At 35.8% G+C, this 17197-nt stretch overlaps 1 protein-coding gene across 4 annotated transcripts in view; it reads right to left on the bottom strand.

Annotated features, from left to right (window-relative positions):
- Positions 1 to 17197, bottom strand: part of RELCH (RAB11 binding and LisH domain, coiled-coil and HEAT repeat containing) — a 118802-nt gene that overhangs the window by 92156 nt on the left and 9449 nt on the right. For all 4 annotated transcript variants that reach the window (XM_054461277.2, XM_054461280.2, XM_054461284.2 and 1 more), the window contains exon 2: positions 3548 to 3637. In XM_054461277.2, the coding sequence (XP_054317252.2) occupies positions 3548 to 3637 (90 nt within the window). The remainder of the gene's footprint in view (positions 1 to 3547; positions 3638 to 17197) is intronic.

The following is a 17197-nucleotide window of genomic DNA, read 5'->3' as shown; positions in this document are numbered from 1 at the left end:
AAACTCTGCTCCCTGCATTCTGGTGCAGTACTCCTTGGCCACTCCATCTATGGCTCCAGCAGGTCCAAGTGAGGCTTGTGGTGCAGCTCCAGAGGGTGCAAGCAGTAAGCTTTGGCAGCTTCCTTGTGGTGCTGACTCTGTAGACATGCGGAGTGTATGAGCTGTGGGGCCATGGCAGCCTGCACCTAGATTTCAAAAAATGTATTGGGAAGCCTGGGGGCCCAGGCAGAAACCTACTGCAGGGTCAGAGCTGCCACAGAGTCTCCATCAGAGCAATGCCAAGAGGAGCTGTGGGAGTAGGGCCACAACTACAGAGCTACCAGCTTGCAGGAGTAGCCTGGGAGAGCTGCAGGCACAAGACTCCAAAACATGAGGAGTTAATGAGGTTTACATGTGATTCAATGGCAGATGAAAGGACAATTATCTTTTCTCAATTACTGGCCTTTTGATAGGTTTTTCAAGTAAAAGCAAACAGTCAGAATCTTTTTGGAAACAGGAATTATGATTAACTGAAACTTTTAAAAAAAGTTTCATCCACACACTCACACATTTGGTTCAATAACAAGCCATGGTACATGAGCACTAAAAGACTGAAAGATATTCTCTTGGGATTATATATGTTCTTCTTCCACCTTTTCCTATTGAACATGAATCACAGCATTTATTTATATATGAGCACAGTATAGCAATTAAAAGTTATTTTATTTCTCCAAACTTAAGAGAAATAATATATTCTATAGGTTAAAAATGTAAGGTCTGCTGTCTTATGATAGTCTTAAATTAAAAAAAAATAGGCCAAAACTATCACACATTTAATATATTTCACTCCTAGTTGTGCAAATCTGAGGCTTATCCAGGTCCACTGCCCTTTGCTCATTGTCTCTCAAAAAGCATTTAGGTCAGACAGAGAATATCAACCTTTTTACTCTGCCTTCTAATAAAAAGTTACACAGGGAAAGAAAACGTTATGTACACAGTGAAATTTGGTCAGAGGAACTTCTATTTTCTTCTTCTCTTCTACCTATATTGACATAAATAGAGATTGTACCAAACAATTAATGATCTTTTTTTTTTTTTTTTTTTGAGACGGAGTCTCACTCTGTCACCCAGGCTGGAGTGCAGAGGTGTAATCTTGGCTCACTGCAACCTCCGCCTCCTGGATTCAAGCAATTCTCCTGTCTCAGCCTCCTGAGTAGCTGGGACTGCAGGCACATGCCACCACGCCCAGCTAATTTTTGTATTTTTAGTAGAGATGGGGTTTCACCATATTGGTCAGGCTGGTCTCGAACTCCTGACCTCAGCTGATCGACCCGCCTCTGCCTCCCAAGTGCTGGGATTACAGGCGTGAGCCACAGTGCCCGGCCTAATGATTATAAATTTATGCTAAACATTTTGCATTTATGTCATTTCCCCCTAATTAGAAGTACTAAAATATCTAAATAATGAAAATAATAATAAACCTCTTCAATTTTACTCAATCTAAAATATAAGTTTTAATAAGGAAATTAAAGGAAAAAACATAATTATATGGATAACTTCTGGGAAGGAGTTATTTTTTAATATGTAACAATTTATAAAATAAAACTATATAACACTAGATATAGTCTCTAAATAAACTAAAATGCCATATATTTTATAAGATAAATAGCTAATATATATAACAAGTGCTATTTAATGAGTGATACAATTAGGATAAATTCATCCTAAAATTTGAATTGTAAATTTTTAGATATTGCCAATGTGATTTGCCATTTTGATACAGTTGTCAATAAATGATGCTCATAACTCAACCATGATTTGACATGGAGAGCCACATTATTCTAGTGATTTCCCCATTACATGGATATTCTGCTATTATTTATATTGCTGAATCTTCTCTCAGAAAAACAATTACATTTTTTTTTTCTAACTCATACAACACTGTCTGAGATTTTAAAATATTCAATATCTCTAGTCTTGAGCAAGGAATGAAAATCATTTATTGGAATGACATTTTAAATTAGATCAAACCTAATCTTTCATGCCAAGAGGTAGCAAATAATAGTCAATCATAGACTGTTCCTGGGCTATGTGGATTTGAATCCTAGCTCTGCTACTAAGTCTTATATATCTTATATAATTTCTCTCAGAGCCTCAATATCCTGGGGAGAGGAACACGATAATAATTCTATAACTCAGTGAGTTAATATAAATTTAGAACAGTGTTTAGAATGGAACAAATGTTATATAAGAATTAGCACTCATTTTTATTCATAATGACCACGAGGGTTAAGCATTTGGTATGTTTTAAAAAACTTGTCCCAGTAAATGGAGGAAAAATTCAACAGAGTTGATCAAAACAGAAATCACATTGTGGGTATTCTCTGACCCCATATTTCTTTCACAGGCCATGTGTGTCCCATGAGGCATCCCTTTTGTTCCAGAAGTACCTACCATTTTGATGGAGCTCAAGATACCCAACTGATGTCTGTCTGCTTTCCCCATCTCTCTCAAAGCCTAAGTCTTATGAAAACTACAATTCCTGCAAGGCACTCAAGAATGACTTCAATGGCAGACAGACACAGACTTAAGGCACCAGAATGGTAGCAGATATTTACACCCAAGGAGCCAAGGCTGCTACGGGGTGAATTCCAAAGTGGACCCCTAGCAATTTCCAATGGGGCTTATCTGGTGTAGGCAGAACACAGGGTACAAACTGATCCTCTGAAGTCCCTACAGATCCAATGGTGGTGCCCAGAAGGCAAGACTGGTATGGGAGAAAGGATGGGGGGACGGGAAGGGAGGAAGATTGAAATGAGCAACCAAGCAATTAAAAAGGATGTTATCCTTCTTAGTGGGATGGGCAGTGTCCTGGAGGCCCTTACTGTACCAATCATCGACCCTCTTTAACCCTCTTTTTTCTGGATCATAGCAAAGTCAGAAATGTCTGAAGACATGCTGTGATGGTTCGTGAGCACTCAGGGAACTCAAGGCAAAGTTTTAGCAACAAGCACAGAAGTATTTTAACCTTTTTTTTTTTTTTTTTAATTTAAGAGATTAAGTGTCATTATGTTGCCCAAGCTAGTCTCAAATTCCTGGCCTCAAGCAATCCCCCCACCTCAGCTTCCCAGATAGCAAATAGCTGGGATTACAGGTGTGAACCACCATGCCTGGCTCAAAACCAATTTTTAACAATCAATAGAGTTGTATTGGTACACATACATGACTATCAGCCCTAGTGTGGAGAATCAAAGGAATGAGGCTAAGGTCCAACTTTGTCTTGGACCTGTCATACATTAGTTTTATAACTGTGTGGTTGTAAACTGCTGGCTCCAAGTATAACTTAGCAAATTATAGGGATACATAACGAGAAACTCAGTATCACAAGAAGAAAAAGTTGGGGAGCCCCCAAACTTGCAGTAAATTAGTAATTAGTAACATAACTTTGTATAATAACTATATATGTTATAGTCACATACCAAATTGTAGAAGGAAAAAAATTCCTCAAGCCATTTCATTATTTCTGGAATGTCAAAGAATCCAAATCTGTCCTTACAATTTTACTCACCTGCCACTTTTTCATCTGTTTCCCTGTTACCATCATCTGAATATCTTGCAAAGTCTAAAGAATCAAGGGTACTAATGCTCCCAGCTCGATCTATAATAAAGAGAAATACAAAAGAATTAAATGAGCATTTTAATTTAATTGTTAAAATAAGGAACAGGAATTCAAATACTTATGATTATTTCCAGTTAATAAACCTGTAATTCTAAGATCTAGGAATTCTTTTAAAACAACAATAACAAAACAAAGTAAAAATGCTCACAGCAATCAAGCTACTTTAACCAAGTTTCCCTGCCCAAATCTCCGGCCAACTCCCAAATAATGCACACACAGGGAATATTGAGAGCAGCCCAGGTAAGGACAAAACAAACAAACAAAACAGAAATTTGAGCTGCCACCTAAGAAAGAGTTTACAGATTGAACAAGTGCCTACTGAAAGAATAGAATCCAGTCTTCACGCCCTAACACACACATTATCCATCACACAGTCAAAAATTACTTGATACACAAAAACCAGTAAAATGTGATCCACTCCAAGAAATAACACAATCAATGGGACCAACTCCTAGATGATACCAGGAGATAATGGTAAAATCAGTAGACTAAGATTTTATTATAGCTAGTATAACTATGCTCAGTGAAGTAAAGGAATATATGTATACAATAAATGAAAGGCGTTAATATCTTAGCAAAAACTATGGAATGTAAAAAATGCTAATAGAAATTCTAGAACTGAAATACAAGTATCTGAAATTAAAAATGCCTTGTACAGCCTAATCACAGAATGGAGATGAGAGAGGAAAGGGTCAGAAATCTCAAAGATGGATTAATGGAAATTATTCAATCTGCAGAATACAGACAAAAAAGATTGAAAAGAAAATTAACAGAGCCTTAGGGACATGTGGAACAATAACAAAGGTCTAACATATGCAGAATTGGAATCCACAACCGATGAGGCAAGAGATGGGGTAGGTACAGGTTCAAGGTCAGAGAACATCAAGGAGGGTAAATAAAGAGAAGAGAAACTTAGGCACCTATTAATCAAATTGTGAAAAACCGAAAATTTAGAGAAAATATTAAAAGCAGACAGAGAAAAACAATCTTCTCATAGAGGGAAACAATGATTTGAATGACTGCTGATTCCTCATAAAAAACCATGAAACCAAAAACATCCAGTTTGGAAAAGAACAAGCACAACTACTGCTATTCACAGATGACATGACGTTATATATAAGAAACTGTCAGGAATCCACTAAAAAACAATTAGACGTAACAAATGAGTTTTTCAAAGTTGCAGAACATGGGACCAATGCACAAAAATCAGTCGGATTTTTATACATTAGCAATGACAATCCAAAATTAAAACAAAGACAAGTGTCATTTCCAAACACACCAAAAAAAATTTAAGAATACATTTAACAAAAACATGCAAAATGTATACAGTAAAAACTACAAAACATTGTCCAAAGAAATTAAAGATGATCTAAATCAACAGAAAGACAGCCCAGGCTTACAGATAAGAAGATCCATATCAGAACAGCAATATTCCACAATTAATCTTCAGATTCAATGCAATTCCTATCAAAATTCCAGCTGCCTTTCTTTTTTTTCTTTGCAGAAATTGAGAACTTGATGCTAAAACTCACATAGAAACAAAAAAGTATCAGAATAGCCGAACAATCTTGAAAAGGAATAAAGATAGAGGACTGATACTTCCTGATTTCAAAGTTAAGAGTAATCAAGGCAGCACAGTTCTGGCATACAGATACAGAACAAAGCAATAGAATTCAGAGTCCAGAAATAAGCCCTTACATTTATGGTCAAGTAGTTTTTGACAATAGTACCAAGACACTTCACTGGAGGAAAGAAGTTTTTCAACAAATTGTGCTGGGACAACTGTATATATACATGTAAAAAAAGGAAATTGGACCATTACTTCACATCACAAGCAAAAATGGATCATAGACCCAATGTAAGTGAAAATTGCAAAACTCTCATTAGGAAATGCAGAAGCAAATCATCATGGCCTTGGGTTAGGCAATAATTTCTTAGATATAACACAAAGCATTAGCAATGCTGTAAGCAGAAAAATGGCTCCTCACAGATGTCCACATCCTGCTCCTCTGAATGTGTGAATATGTTACTTTACATGGCAAAGGTGAAGTGAGGTTGTTATTATTAAGACTGCTTATCAGCTGACCTTAAAATAGAAACATTATCCTGGGTTATTCAGATAGACCTAACGTAATCACAAAGATCTTTAAAAGTGGAGGAGGGCCATGAGCCAAGGAATTCCGGCATCTTCTAGGACCTGGAAAAGGCTTCCCCTAGAGCCTAAAACCTCCAGAACTGCCAATACCTTGATTTTAGACCATTCAGCTCAACGTGAGACCCACTGTGAGATTTCTACTATGCAGCCATAAAAAAGAAGAAGATCATGTCTTTTGTGGGAACAGCTGGAGGCCATTATCCTTAGCAAACTAACGTAGGAACAGAAAACCAAATACCACATATTCTCATTGATAAGTGGGAGCTAAATGAAGAGAATACATGGACACAAAGAAGGGAACAACAGACACTGGGGCCAACTTGAAGGTAGAGGGTGGAAGGAGGGAGAGGAGCAGAAAAAATAGCTACTGGGTACTAGGCTTAGTACCTGAGTGACAAATTAATCTGTACAACAAATCCCCGTAACACAACTTTACCTATTTAACAAACCTGCACATGTACCCCCCGAACCTAAAATAAAAATTAGAGAAAAAAAGAACTATGAGGTAATAAATTTGTGTTCTTTTGAGCTACAACGTTTTTGTCAACTTTTTAAAGTAGCCATAGGAAACTAATACCGTGATAAAGGAATGAATTGATAAACTAGATTTCATCAGAATTAAAATTTTTTTTTTTTTTTTTTTTTGCTTTAAAAGTCACCATGAAGAAAGTGAAAACACCATCTACACAATGGAAGAAATATGTGCAAATCAAGTATCTGTTAAGGGCCATATCTACACGATATAAAGAATTCTTATAACTCAATAAAAAAGCACAATTTAAAAATGGACAAAGGGTTCTCCAAAGAAGATATGGAAATGGCCAATGAATGAAGGAGAGATGCTCAAAAGGGAAATGATATTCATTAGGGAAATGAAAATCAAACCACAATGAGGTACATTTCAAATCAACTAGATGGTTATAATAAAAGAGATGGTAAGTTGCAGAAGATGTGGAGAAATTGAAACCCTCATACATCACTCGTCTGAATGTAAAGTGGTACAGCTGCTTTGGAAGTTTGGCAGTTCCTCCTTGAAAACATTATACTAAATAAAAGAAGCTAGACACATAAGGCTACATGGCTATATACTGTATGATCATTCATATAAAATGTCCAAAGTTGGCAAATCCATAGAAACACAAAGTGTTTCTATGGATTTGCCAGCTAATGTTTAAAAAGGGACAAATAAGAGGCTATTGTCAACCCTCTGTTAAATCGTTACTTACACAGTACTTAAAGTATACATATTGATCTAAGGAAATGGATTATTTGTGTTTAGAAAGCACAATCTCGACAAATGAATGGAAGTTACAGGAATACAGATTTGGACTCCACCTTGGGCTCTCCCATCACCTTTTAAAACAGTTAGTACATCACAATAATCAAGATGGTTGACTCTTCAAATAGGGCTATGTCATTATCAATGTACCACTTGCCTTTAAATCCCTATTAAGTGAACTAAATGAAATTCTACATATATCATTCTTCTTACACACTGTTTCTATCTGGAGAAACATTTAATTTCCCTGCAGTTTAATTATACCTGCTAAGTAATAGCTTGCAGGTTCTCCTTTACAAGCCTGGCCAACATGGTGAAAACCCACCTCTACTAAAAATACAAAAACTAGCCGGGTATGGTAGCAGGTACCTATAACCCCAGTTACTCTGGAGGCAGAGGTTGCAGTGACCTGAGATTGTGCCTGGGTGACAGAACGAGTCTCCGTCTCAAAAAACAAACAAACAAACAAAAACAAACAAAAAAACTTGCTATCTATCAACTTAAGTTTTTGTTTGTTTGCTTTGGAGACAGGGTCTTGCCCTGTTGCACAGGCTGGAGTGCAGTGATAAAATCATGGCTTACTGTAGCCCCGACTTCCTGGGCTCAAGTGATCCTCCCACCTCAGCCTCCCAGTTAGCTGGGACTATGAGCCACCAGGCCTGGCTAATTTAAAAAAAAAAATTATAGAGACAGGGTCTCGCCATGTTGCTCTGGCTGGTCTCAAACTCCTGGGTTTGAGCAATCCTCCTGCCTTGGCCTCCCAAAGTGCTGGGATTATAGGCGAGAGCCACCACACCCAGCCCAATTTAAGTTTTAAGACAACATAAACAAAAATAATGATGACAGAAAGCCAAATATTACAGTACTCTTCATTATAACATAGTTTCTTTCAGCACAAGCTAAGAAATACCAAATACAGTAACCACAGACATCTCAAAAAGTTAATATTAAAAATGTGCTGGACTCAGGACTACTACTTAGCAATTTAAAAATAAAAAACTGATATATGCAATAATATGAGTGAATCTCAAATGCTTTATGCTGAAAGAAGCCTTATAGGAGTACCTACAATATTTTATTTATATGAAGTTTTTAGAACAGGCAATAGTAATTTATGGTAGGAAAAAATTAATAGTGGTTCCTGTGGTAAAGGGCTAGAAGGGGTAGGAACTGACTGGAAAGGGCTTTGAGGGAACTTTCCAGGGTGATGGTAATATTGTATATATAATAGGAGTTTGGGTTACTACAGGTACATTCTTTGTTCAAATTTATCAAATGGTACATTTAAGATTTATATATTTTACTATCTTTAAATATTACCTCAAAACCTCCATAATTTTAAAATATTGAGCTCTAATTAATGATATGCACGGTAAAGTATTAAGCGTACTGATATGTGCAACTTAATTTAAAAGCATAAAAAATAAGATGGACTGTTGATGGAGAAATGGCTGAAAAGATGTATTGATATGAGATAAACCAAGTATGGTTAACTGGAATTAGGTGGTGGATGTATGGGTATAAAATTCTTTCAACTTCTCTGTATGCTTTGAACTTTTCATAATAAAAAGTTAAAGAAATAAAACTTGAATGTATGGGGGTAAAATGAGCTAACACTGATCAGGATCCATTAATAATCAAGGTTGAATCATGGAAAATAGCTATTCCTATTGTCGTAAATAAACAAACAAAAATTTTGTGTTTTTCTCCCTCTGTTTGAAATTGAACCAAAACTAGACCATGAATCACTAAAAGAAAGGAAACAAATTTCAAAATATTGTGGATAAACTTTATGAGGCTTTTTACTAATAGACCTTTTAAATAACTGAAAATATAAAATGCTAAACTGGAATAAACCATTGAGTTATAAGTACATCTGCCTTGGTAAATAACTAATATGACATATTATAAAATGGAGGGCTGGGTGTGGTGACTCATGCCTATCATCAGAGCACTTTGGGAGGCTGAGGCAGGGGACTGTTTGAGGGGTTTGAGACCAGCCTGGGAAACGTAGTGAGACATTGTCTCTACAAAAAATCAAAAAATTAGTTGGGCATGGGGCACATTCCTACAGTCCCAGCTAGGAGGCTAAGGTGGGAGGATCACTTGAGCTCAGAAGGGTGAGGCTGTAATGAGCCATGATTGAGACACTGCATTCCAGCCTGGGTGACAGAGGGAGACTCTGTCTCAAAAAATAAATGCATAAATAAATAAAATGAAGTTCCTGGATTACTATGCAATACCTAAAATTTCCAGTTCTTTAAAACAAAATTAATCTAACTACTTTTCTCCAATATTTTTTATTACACTATAAATGCTTATTCCTTCGAATTATTTAAAAAATATTAAAAATAATTATAAAATAGAAGTACATAAAAGACTAGATAAATCATCCCAACACCACTAAAACTGGGGATAAGAGCAGCATATCATCAATTTTTTCCCTTGAATTTCTAAATATTGTTTTTTGAACTTTCCCCCATATATAAGTATGTAAAGATATTTGTGTTAAAAATAGAATAAATTTATATATACTATTTTATATCTTGCTGTTTCTTTGAGACAGGCTCTTACTCTGTCACTGAGGCTGGAATGCAGTGGCATGATCATAGCTCACAGTAACCCAAAACTCCTGGGCTCATGTGATCCTCCCGCCTCAGCCTTCCAAGTAGCTAGGACTAGAGGTGTGCCACCATTGCTGACTAACTTTTTAATTTTTTTGTAGAGATGGGTCTCACTATGTTGCCCAGGCTGGTGTCAAATTACTGGCCTCAAGCAGTCCTCCCGCCATGGCTTCCCAAAGTGCTGGGATCACATATGTATTGCTTTTTAAAAACGAAGCTTGTATAGTGAGAAATTGCAATATTATTAAGGCTATTGATAAAGTTGATTAAGGCTACTGCTAAACTGCTTTCCAAAATAAGTGTACATAGCAATCTGAATTCCACCAATAGTATGTAATAGCATTTGTCAATGTTCAGTACTATTATTTTTAATCTTCACCAATTTAACATGCTATAAAATTATATTTTGTTTAATTATGTATCTCTTTGATTTCTAGTGAGCTTGGACATTCTTTATTTTGAGACAGAGTCTCACTCTGTCACCAGGCTGGAGTGCAGTGGCGCGATCTCAGCTCACTGCAACCTCCGCCTCCCAGGTTCAAGCCATTCTCCTGCCTCAGCCTCCCAAGTAGCTGGGACTACAGGCGCCCGCCACCACGCCCAGCTAATGTTTTGTATTTTCAGTAGAGACGGGGTTTCACAATGTTGGCCAGGATGGTCTCGATCTCTTGACCTCGTGATCTGCCTGCCTCGGCCTCCCAAAGTGCTGATATTACAGGTGTGAGCCACCACGTCCAGCCGCATTCTTTCAAAAATATATTGACCATTTATTTTTGGAGTTTGTGTGTGAATTATCTATTTATGTCTTTTGATCTTGTATTTAATATCTAGATATTCCTGATATATTAGTTGATCTGGCCATTGCTGCCCTAAGCAGAAACTCCACTTGAGTACTATCTTCTCTTCTCTTAGGCCCATGTCGTGGCTTCTTATTAGCTACTCTGAAGTCTCTAACCTGCACAGGAAAACATGTACACTCAATGGTGAACTTTTATCAACCAATATTCTGGTGCTGTGATCCCAGGCTTCATTGTTTTATTCCTGATTTTAATAGAATGTTACGTATGGTGTTGGCTGTTAATTTCAGATAAATATTTCTTATTAGATATCCATCTATTATTAGTTTACTAAGTCTTTTTCATCTTCCTTCTAATATTTTAAATCATATATACAAGCCTAGATTAGAGCTACTTTGGTCATGAGACATTATTCTTCAAGAATACTATTATTATTTCTCTAAAAGTTTTAAAGAACTCATTTATTCAACAGGGACACTCTTGGGGGAAAGCAAACACACACTTTAATTTTCAACTTGGCATTATTATGGCCATTGAAAAATATATTTTCTAATTTTTTCTAGTTTCAAGCCAACAACTTCATATTCTCCAGGAAAAAAAAGCTCTGATATCTTTTAATATAATAAATATGATGTCACAAAAGAAAAACAATCTCTCAATTCATTAAAATCTACTCCATCTTGTCAGAAAGAAAAATTATTTATGGAAGAAAGTAATTTTAACTTTGACTGGACTACCCTATATGTGCTTTGGATTTTAAGACTAATAACAGGTTATATTAAAGCTTCAAGGTAAATGTGCTTCTTTAGATTAAGCCACAATTCTTTGCCAGGAGAAGCAAATGCCTTTTGTGTTCCAAATGTCCTAATATACAAAAAGAGTTTGGAAAAATTAGCCTCTTTTATTAAGAATCTACCATATTCTAATATGAAGTATTTTAACTACAGAGCATTTCTTCAAATACTAGGATGCCTATTGTGTAACTTCTTAACAATTCACTTTATAACTCAGAAACAAATAATCAGGTACTTTCATCATAGTTGGTAAACTGGTAAAACCTGTTCATAAGTTTTATCAAGTCTGAGAACTAAACCTATTACACACAGTCGTGCAGATTGATTTGTTAAATCACATACAAAAGTAGTTTTATTTAAATTTACATTTAATATTTTAGTACTGCTGAAAAAATGTTTTTACTATAATTGAAAAACTTAGTCTCAGATCCTTGAAAATTACATGGCACTTTAAGAACCAAATGCATCAGAAAAACGGACCAGCTGTCGACTAATAAAAGAGTATTGGGTAATTTAAATATTTATTGAACAACTACTGTGTACTAGGTCACTGACAAGAATAGCAAAATAATTTTTTTAAAGGACATGGATATATAAGTCTAAGTAATTATGTTTATATATGCTTACATTTGCATTAATGTTTTTGTAAACATGCACAATACATTATTAATAATAACTGACTCTGAGAAGCAGAATGTACATTTTTCACTACATAGTTCTCTTTGTATTATTTGAACTCTTTGTTTTTACTTTTGGTATTTTCCCCCATAATTACATTTAATATATACTTCAATATGGGTACTTTATAATTTAAAAATCACGAAAGTATCCAATTCACAATTAAATGGAAAAAAAATCAAGCAATTCGCTTTATATTACAATTCTTTCAGTAAAGACGATTTATTCAACCACGCTTAAACAAATCTGTCATGAGAAATATATAATAATAAATTCAATAAATATAAAGATATTGCTAATAACACACTTACTTTAAAAGTAATTCTATTTAAACCTGAGGTTGTGTGTAAACATTTTAAAATGTTATTCACGGGCTGGGCACAGTGGCTCATGCCTGTAATCCCAGCACTTTGGGAGGCCAAGACGGGCGGGTCACGAGTTCAGGAGATCGAGACCATCCTGGCTGAAACGGTGAAACCCTGTCCCTACTAAAAATACAAAAAATTAGCTGGGCATGGTGGCATGCGCCTGTAGTCCCAGCTACTTGGGAGGCTGAGGCAGGAGAATCGCTGGAACCCGGGAGGCGGCGCGCTTACTGCAACTCCAGCCTGGGCAACAGAGCTAGTCTCAGTCTCAAAAAAAAAAAAAAAAAAAGAAAAAACAGTTATTCACTTAAGGAGGGATCTCAGAGATGTATGTCAAAGAAAGAGAACCTATAAGGCTACTCTAAAATATGAAAGTTACAAAAATAAGACTATAAATTTTCTACTTTGGAAATAACGCAAAATTCATTCAATACTAATGAAAAGTTTCTTTTATGTGGGCACTGTATTTATAAACGCCAGAGTAAAACCACAGAGGTACTCTGCCTCCTCCTACTCAAGGTCAGTTCTGAAATTATTAGGAAGGCTTGGTATAGTAGTAACCTTGGTGATAAAGAAAGGAAAGATGTGAAACACTTTAGAATACACATGATACACCAGAAGAGAAAGGCTAATTTCTGGATAGACCAGGATCTTGGTCTATCTTTCCATTAAAAAAAATAAAAAAAAAAAGTTGGGGACAGCCTTTTACTTTTAGCAACTGTGGCACTCACATTTCTATTTTCCTGATCCTCAGTTCTTCTCCAATGATGGGGCTAATTTTTCACTGACCTCTATGTCCAAAATATTTGAGAGCTAAAAGGAATTAAGATAGTACAATCCCCTCATTTTTACAGATGAGAGAACTGAAGCTATGTACTTATGCAGTATTTACTAAGCCATAGTGAGGAGTACAAAGATAAAACCGGTAAAACTTTGCCCTTGCCTTAAGGAAGCTTATAAATCATTGGAATTAAGTCATATACAGGAATAACAATAATACAATTGGCTTACTTTATCTTAAAGGTTAAAAAATTAATCTGTGAGCAAGCCAGAAGTAGAATTCAAGCCTCCCAGTTTGCAGCCCATTGTCTTTTTCTCTTTGTCACAAGGTTTCAGAAAGAGTGGAACTTCAAAGCCAAGATTTAAACTTGGGAAGAAACTTACATGCTGAAACTTTATTGACAAGCTATTCACTTAAAATTTCTGTAATACAAGATGACTTTATCATATGAAAAGCTATTAGTAAAGAGAATGATTACTGTTAATGATGACAATAGTAATTATTATTATTAACATTCTTTTTGACCACTTATTCTGTGCCACATACTTTACACAGATAACCTTTCATAACAACCCCATGCTAAAGGAGTCATTACCATCTGCATTTTACAGTAAAGGAAACAAAGACTAACCAGAGTCATGCAATGAGGGAGTGGCAGAATAGAAATATGAACTCAAGCTCTCCGACAGCAAAGCCTGAGCTCTAAAGCATTGGTTCTCTTGAATAATATGTAAGAGCATCCAGGTTCTGATAGGCTAGATTCCAGGTAAGTTGGGTTTGATATTGTGAATGGCCTCAGAAACAGAGCCTTGATGGAATCTTGCTCAGACAGAGTTGAGGAAATCGGATATAAAGTAAAAGGTTAATTTTCACAAGAAAATATTCCCAACTTATAAATGTATAGGAAACTACTACCTAAAGATCAATTCTTTAACATAACTTCAATATTTACTGAAAGCTTGTATGCCAGGCACAATATTAAGTACTGGTGATACATAGATAAATTTTCTATAAACTGTCTACCTTAGGCATTTGTGCTAGGCATGAAAGAGGACAATATAAGACCTATGAGCTAACATCTTTTAAAAAATCTAGTCAGCTAAAACATCTACATACAAACATTTCAATAATATTATTAAGAGTTAATTAGAAACACATGTTCACAGTTCTGTATATAATTAATTTCCATAAGTGGAACAGCCAAAAAAACCCCTCAAGTTCAGAAGATTTAGAGATCACTATGGGCTAGAGAAACTTCAGGGAAAGGCAGGAATATAAACAGGACCTTCCTTTAAGGATGCACAGGATTTAGAAAAAAATATGGAACAGAGGACAAGTATTCCATAAGAAAAAAAAATAATGTGGACAAGGATACCAGGCAAGAAAACAGAATATTAATATAATAAATATAAATATTCAAGAAAATATAACGCATGTTTCAAGGGAAAAATGAAACAATGTGAGTAGAATAAAGGTTTTGCATATGGACAACATGGTTGAAAGGGCAGGAAGAAGCAAAACTAAAGGGATAACTTTATTATACATAGCCACAATAAAATATTTTTTTTTTTTTTTGAGACAGAGTCTCGCTCTGTCACCCAGGCTGGAGTGCAGTGGCGCGATCTCGGCTCACTGCAAACTCTGCCTCCCGGGTTCACACCATTCTCCTGCCTCAGCCTCCCGAGTAGCTGGGACTACAGGCGCCTGCCACCGCGCCCGGCTAATTTTTTGTATTTTTAGTAGAGACGAGGTTTCACCGTGTTAGCCAGGATGGTCTCGATCTCCTGACCTCATGATCCACCCGCCTCGGCCTCCCAAAGTGCTGGGATTACAGGCTTGAGCCACCGCGCCCAGCCCACAATAAAATATTTTAAAGCCACTTTTATACTTTGACAAATATACCATACAAAAATAGAAGAAATTAAAAAATTCCTAGTGAGGTTTATAAATTTTTTCTGTAATATATATTTTTTGCTACTAAAAAAGGTTTGAAAAAGTTGCTTTGGACAGGAGGAAGCAATTTTATTTAAAAGGCTTTAGCTAGAATGACATGAATGAATAATTATGAATGAATAACTCTTAAAATCAAGTAAGAGTAAGGATGGAGGAAGAGATTAAAGCTATAGGATAAGACTAAAACTGATGGTACAAATGTGAGCTAAAGCCTGAACTAAGGTAGCACACAAGCACACACTGATAGGTGGTTTGAAGTAACAGAAATGTCAATGATACTACCTTGAGCAATCTTATCCACCCACAACAGGACCAGCTGGTTTCAAAAACAAATGAACACTATTTCTGACTGCTGAGGATTTTTGACACAATAGGTGAGAAAATCTGGAAGAAGGCTACACCCATGATTGCAACTGTGTTCTACTCCTCCTTGAGGTTTAGTCATGCTCCATGACTAGATCAGAAACTTATAAGTAAACATGCAGCAAAACTGAAGATTAAAAAAAAGAGAGCACAAGCTAATTTGGCCTTGTTAATTTATTTCACACAGAGCAACAGCTGATGACTATATTTGGCTGTCAGTTGAGGTTTAGTTGATCCTGGGCTTTGCCCAGATATCCTACAATCACATGTAGGATGTGACTATCCTAATTTTGATTAAGTTTAATGCTATGCAGTGTGGGCGCCTTGATGAAATGAAGTGATGCTTTAGGCAGATTATTCATCAGTGACTTAGTGTGGTGCTATGGTTTGTCACTCTAATTATTTTTTAAATGATCAATTTTGTACTACTTGCCTTGCCTTCTGCATTAAGAAGTGATTTACCCAAGCTGAAAGAGCTAGTAAGTGGCAGAGACAGAACTGAAGATCAGACATTGGTACAAGTCCAGTGGTCTTCAAACAATAGGCTGATTTCAAAATTATAGTTGGTATAGTCTGGCACAGACCTAGTGTTGTTTTATCAGTCACAAATGTTTCCACAGCTACTCTGATGAAGCCCATATTTCTCTATTTGTTCACACTAACATGAGATGTCTGTCCTGTATCTTACTATAATCCAAACATATCAGCTCTAGGGCATTCTTGATCCCGCTATCTTTTGCTGAATCTTGGTAAATACCATTGCTATATCCAATTGTAATGGGTATTCAATTCTCAGAAATCTATGAGGAATCTATCCTTAAAGAAAATTAATCAATTTACAGGTCAACTTGTTCAGGTTTTCCTGTATAGATTTCCTTAGTTTGTAGAAACTAAGTATGCTGTAGATGTGAAGTTTCTCAACTGATATTTGTAATTCAGATATAAGTATTGTGTATTTTTAGACAAGGCTGGGAGGCTGGGAGCTGCAGGATAGGGTGGAACAGCACAGTTAAAAGCTAAATTAAAAACAAATTCACTAAATTTAATTTTTGACTGAAAAACGCCAAACAACCAATCTAGGTTTTTAACAAACATTTTGAAGATCCAGCTCTGACTTCCTAGTTTGAAAAGTAGAAAGCATAATTTTAATTTTTCACAGAAATAAGGTTGGTTTTCCCATATTAATATCCTTATCTTGCTTCCTTGTAGAGTACCACAAGAGGCTGAAATGTCATATTGTATTTTTGCAACTACCCCAGTGGAAACACCCTATTATATGGTAAGCAGATGATGGTAAGCAGGGAGTGTCATGTTCCCAGATGATGTTTTAAACATGAAAAAATACAAGAGGTATTATCTTTCCTTCACCTGTACTTCCTTTTCCTTTCCTTATTCAGGATAAAGAGTCTAAATATAGCCAAATAATAAAGTTACTATTTATTCAAAATTTTACCCACCCTTGAGGGTCAAACTTAACTTTTACTTTCTCCACAGGCCCATTTCATTTTCACAATCAACAAAGATTTTTCTATATCAGAATGTTTACATTCTGTAAACATTATCTTTGCCACAGGAGACTATTCTCAAATTCTTTCATGTGTTAGTTTTACCTCTCCATCAAGAACATAAGCTCAAGGATATGCATTAAACTTTTAGATTGCTGTAATCCTTAACTGACCACAATGTTTAATAAATATATTGATGTAAAAACACTGAATACCAACTATATTCAGGCCACCATGCTAAGCAG

Source organism: Pongo pygmaeus, chromosome 17 (assembly GCF_028885625.2).
Source record: "Pongo pygmaeus isolate AG05252 chromosome 17, NHGRI_mPonPyg2-v2.0_pri, whole genome shotgun sequence".
Taxonomy (NCBI): Eukaryota; Metazoa; Chordata; class Mammalia; order Primates; family Hominidae; genus Pongo; species Pongo pygmaeus.
This window is presented reverse-complemented; position numbering and strand designations above follow the sequence as displayed.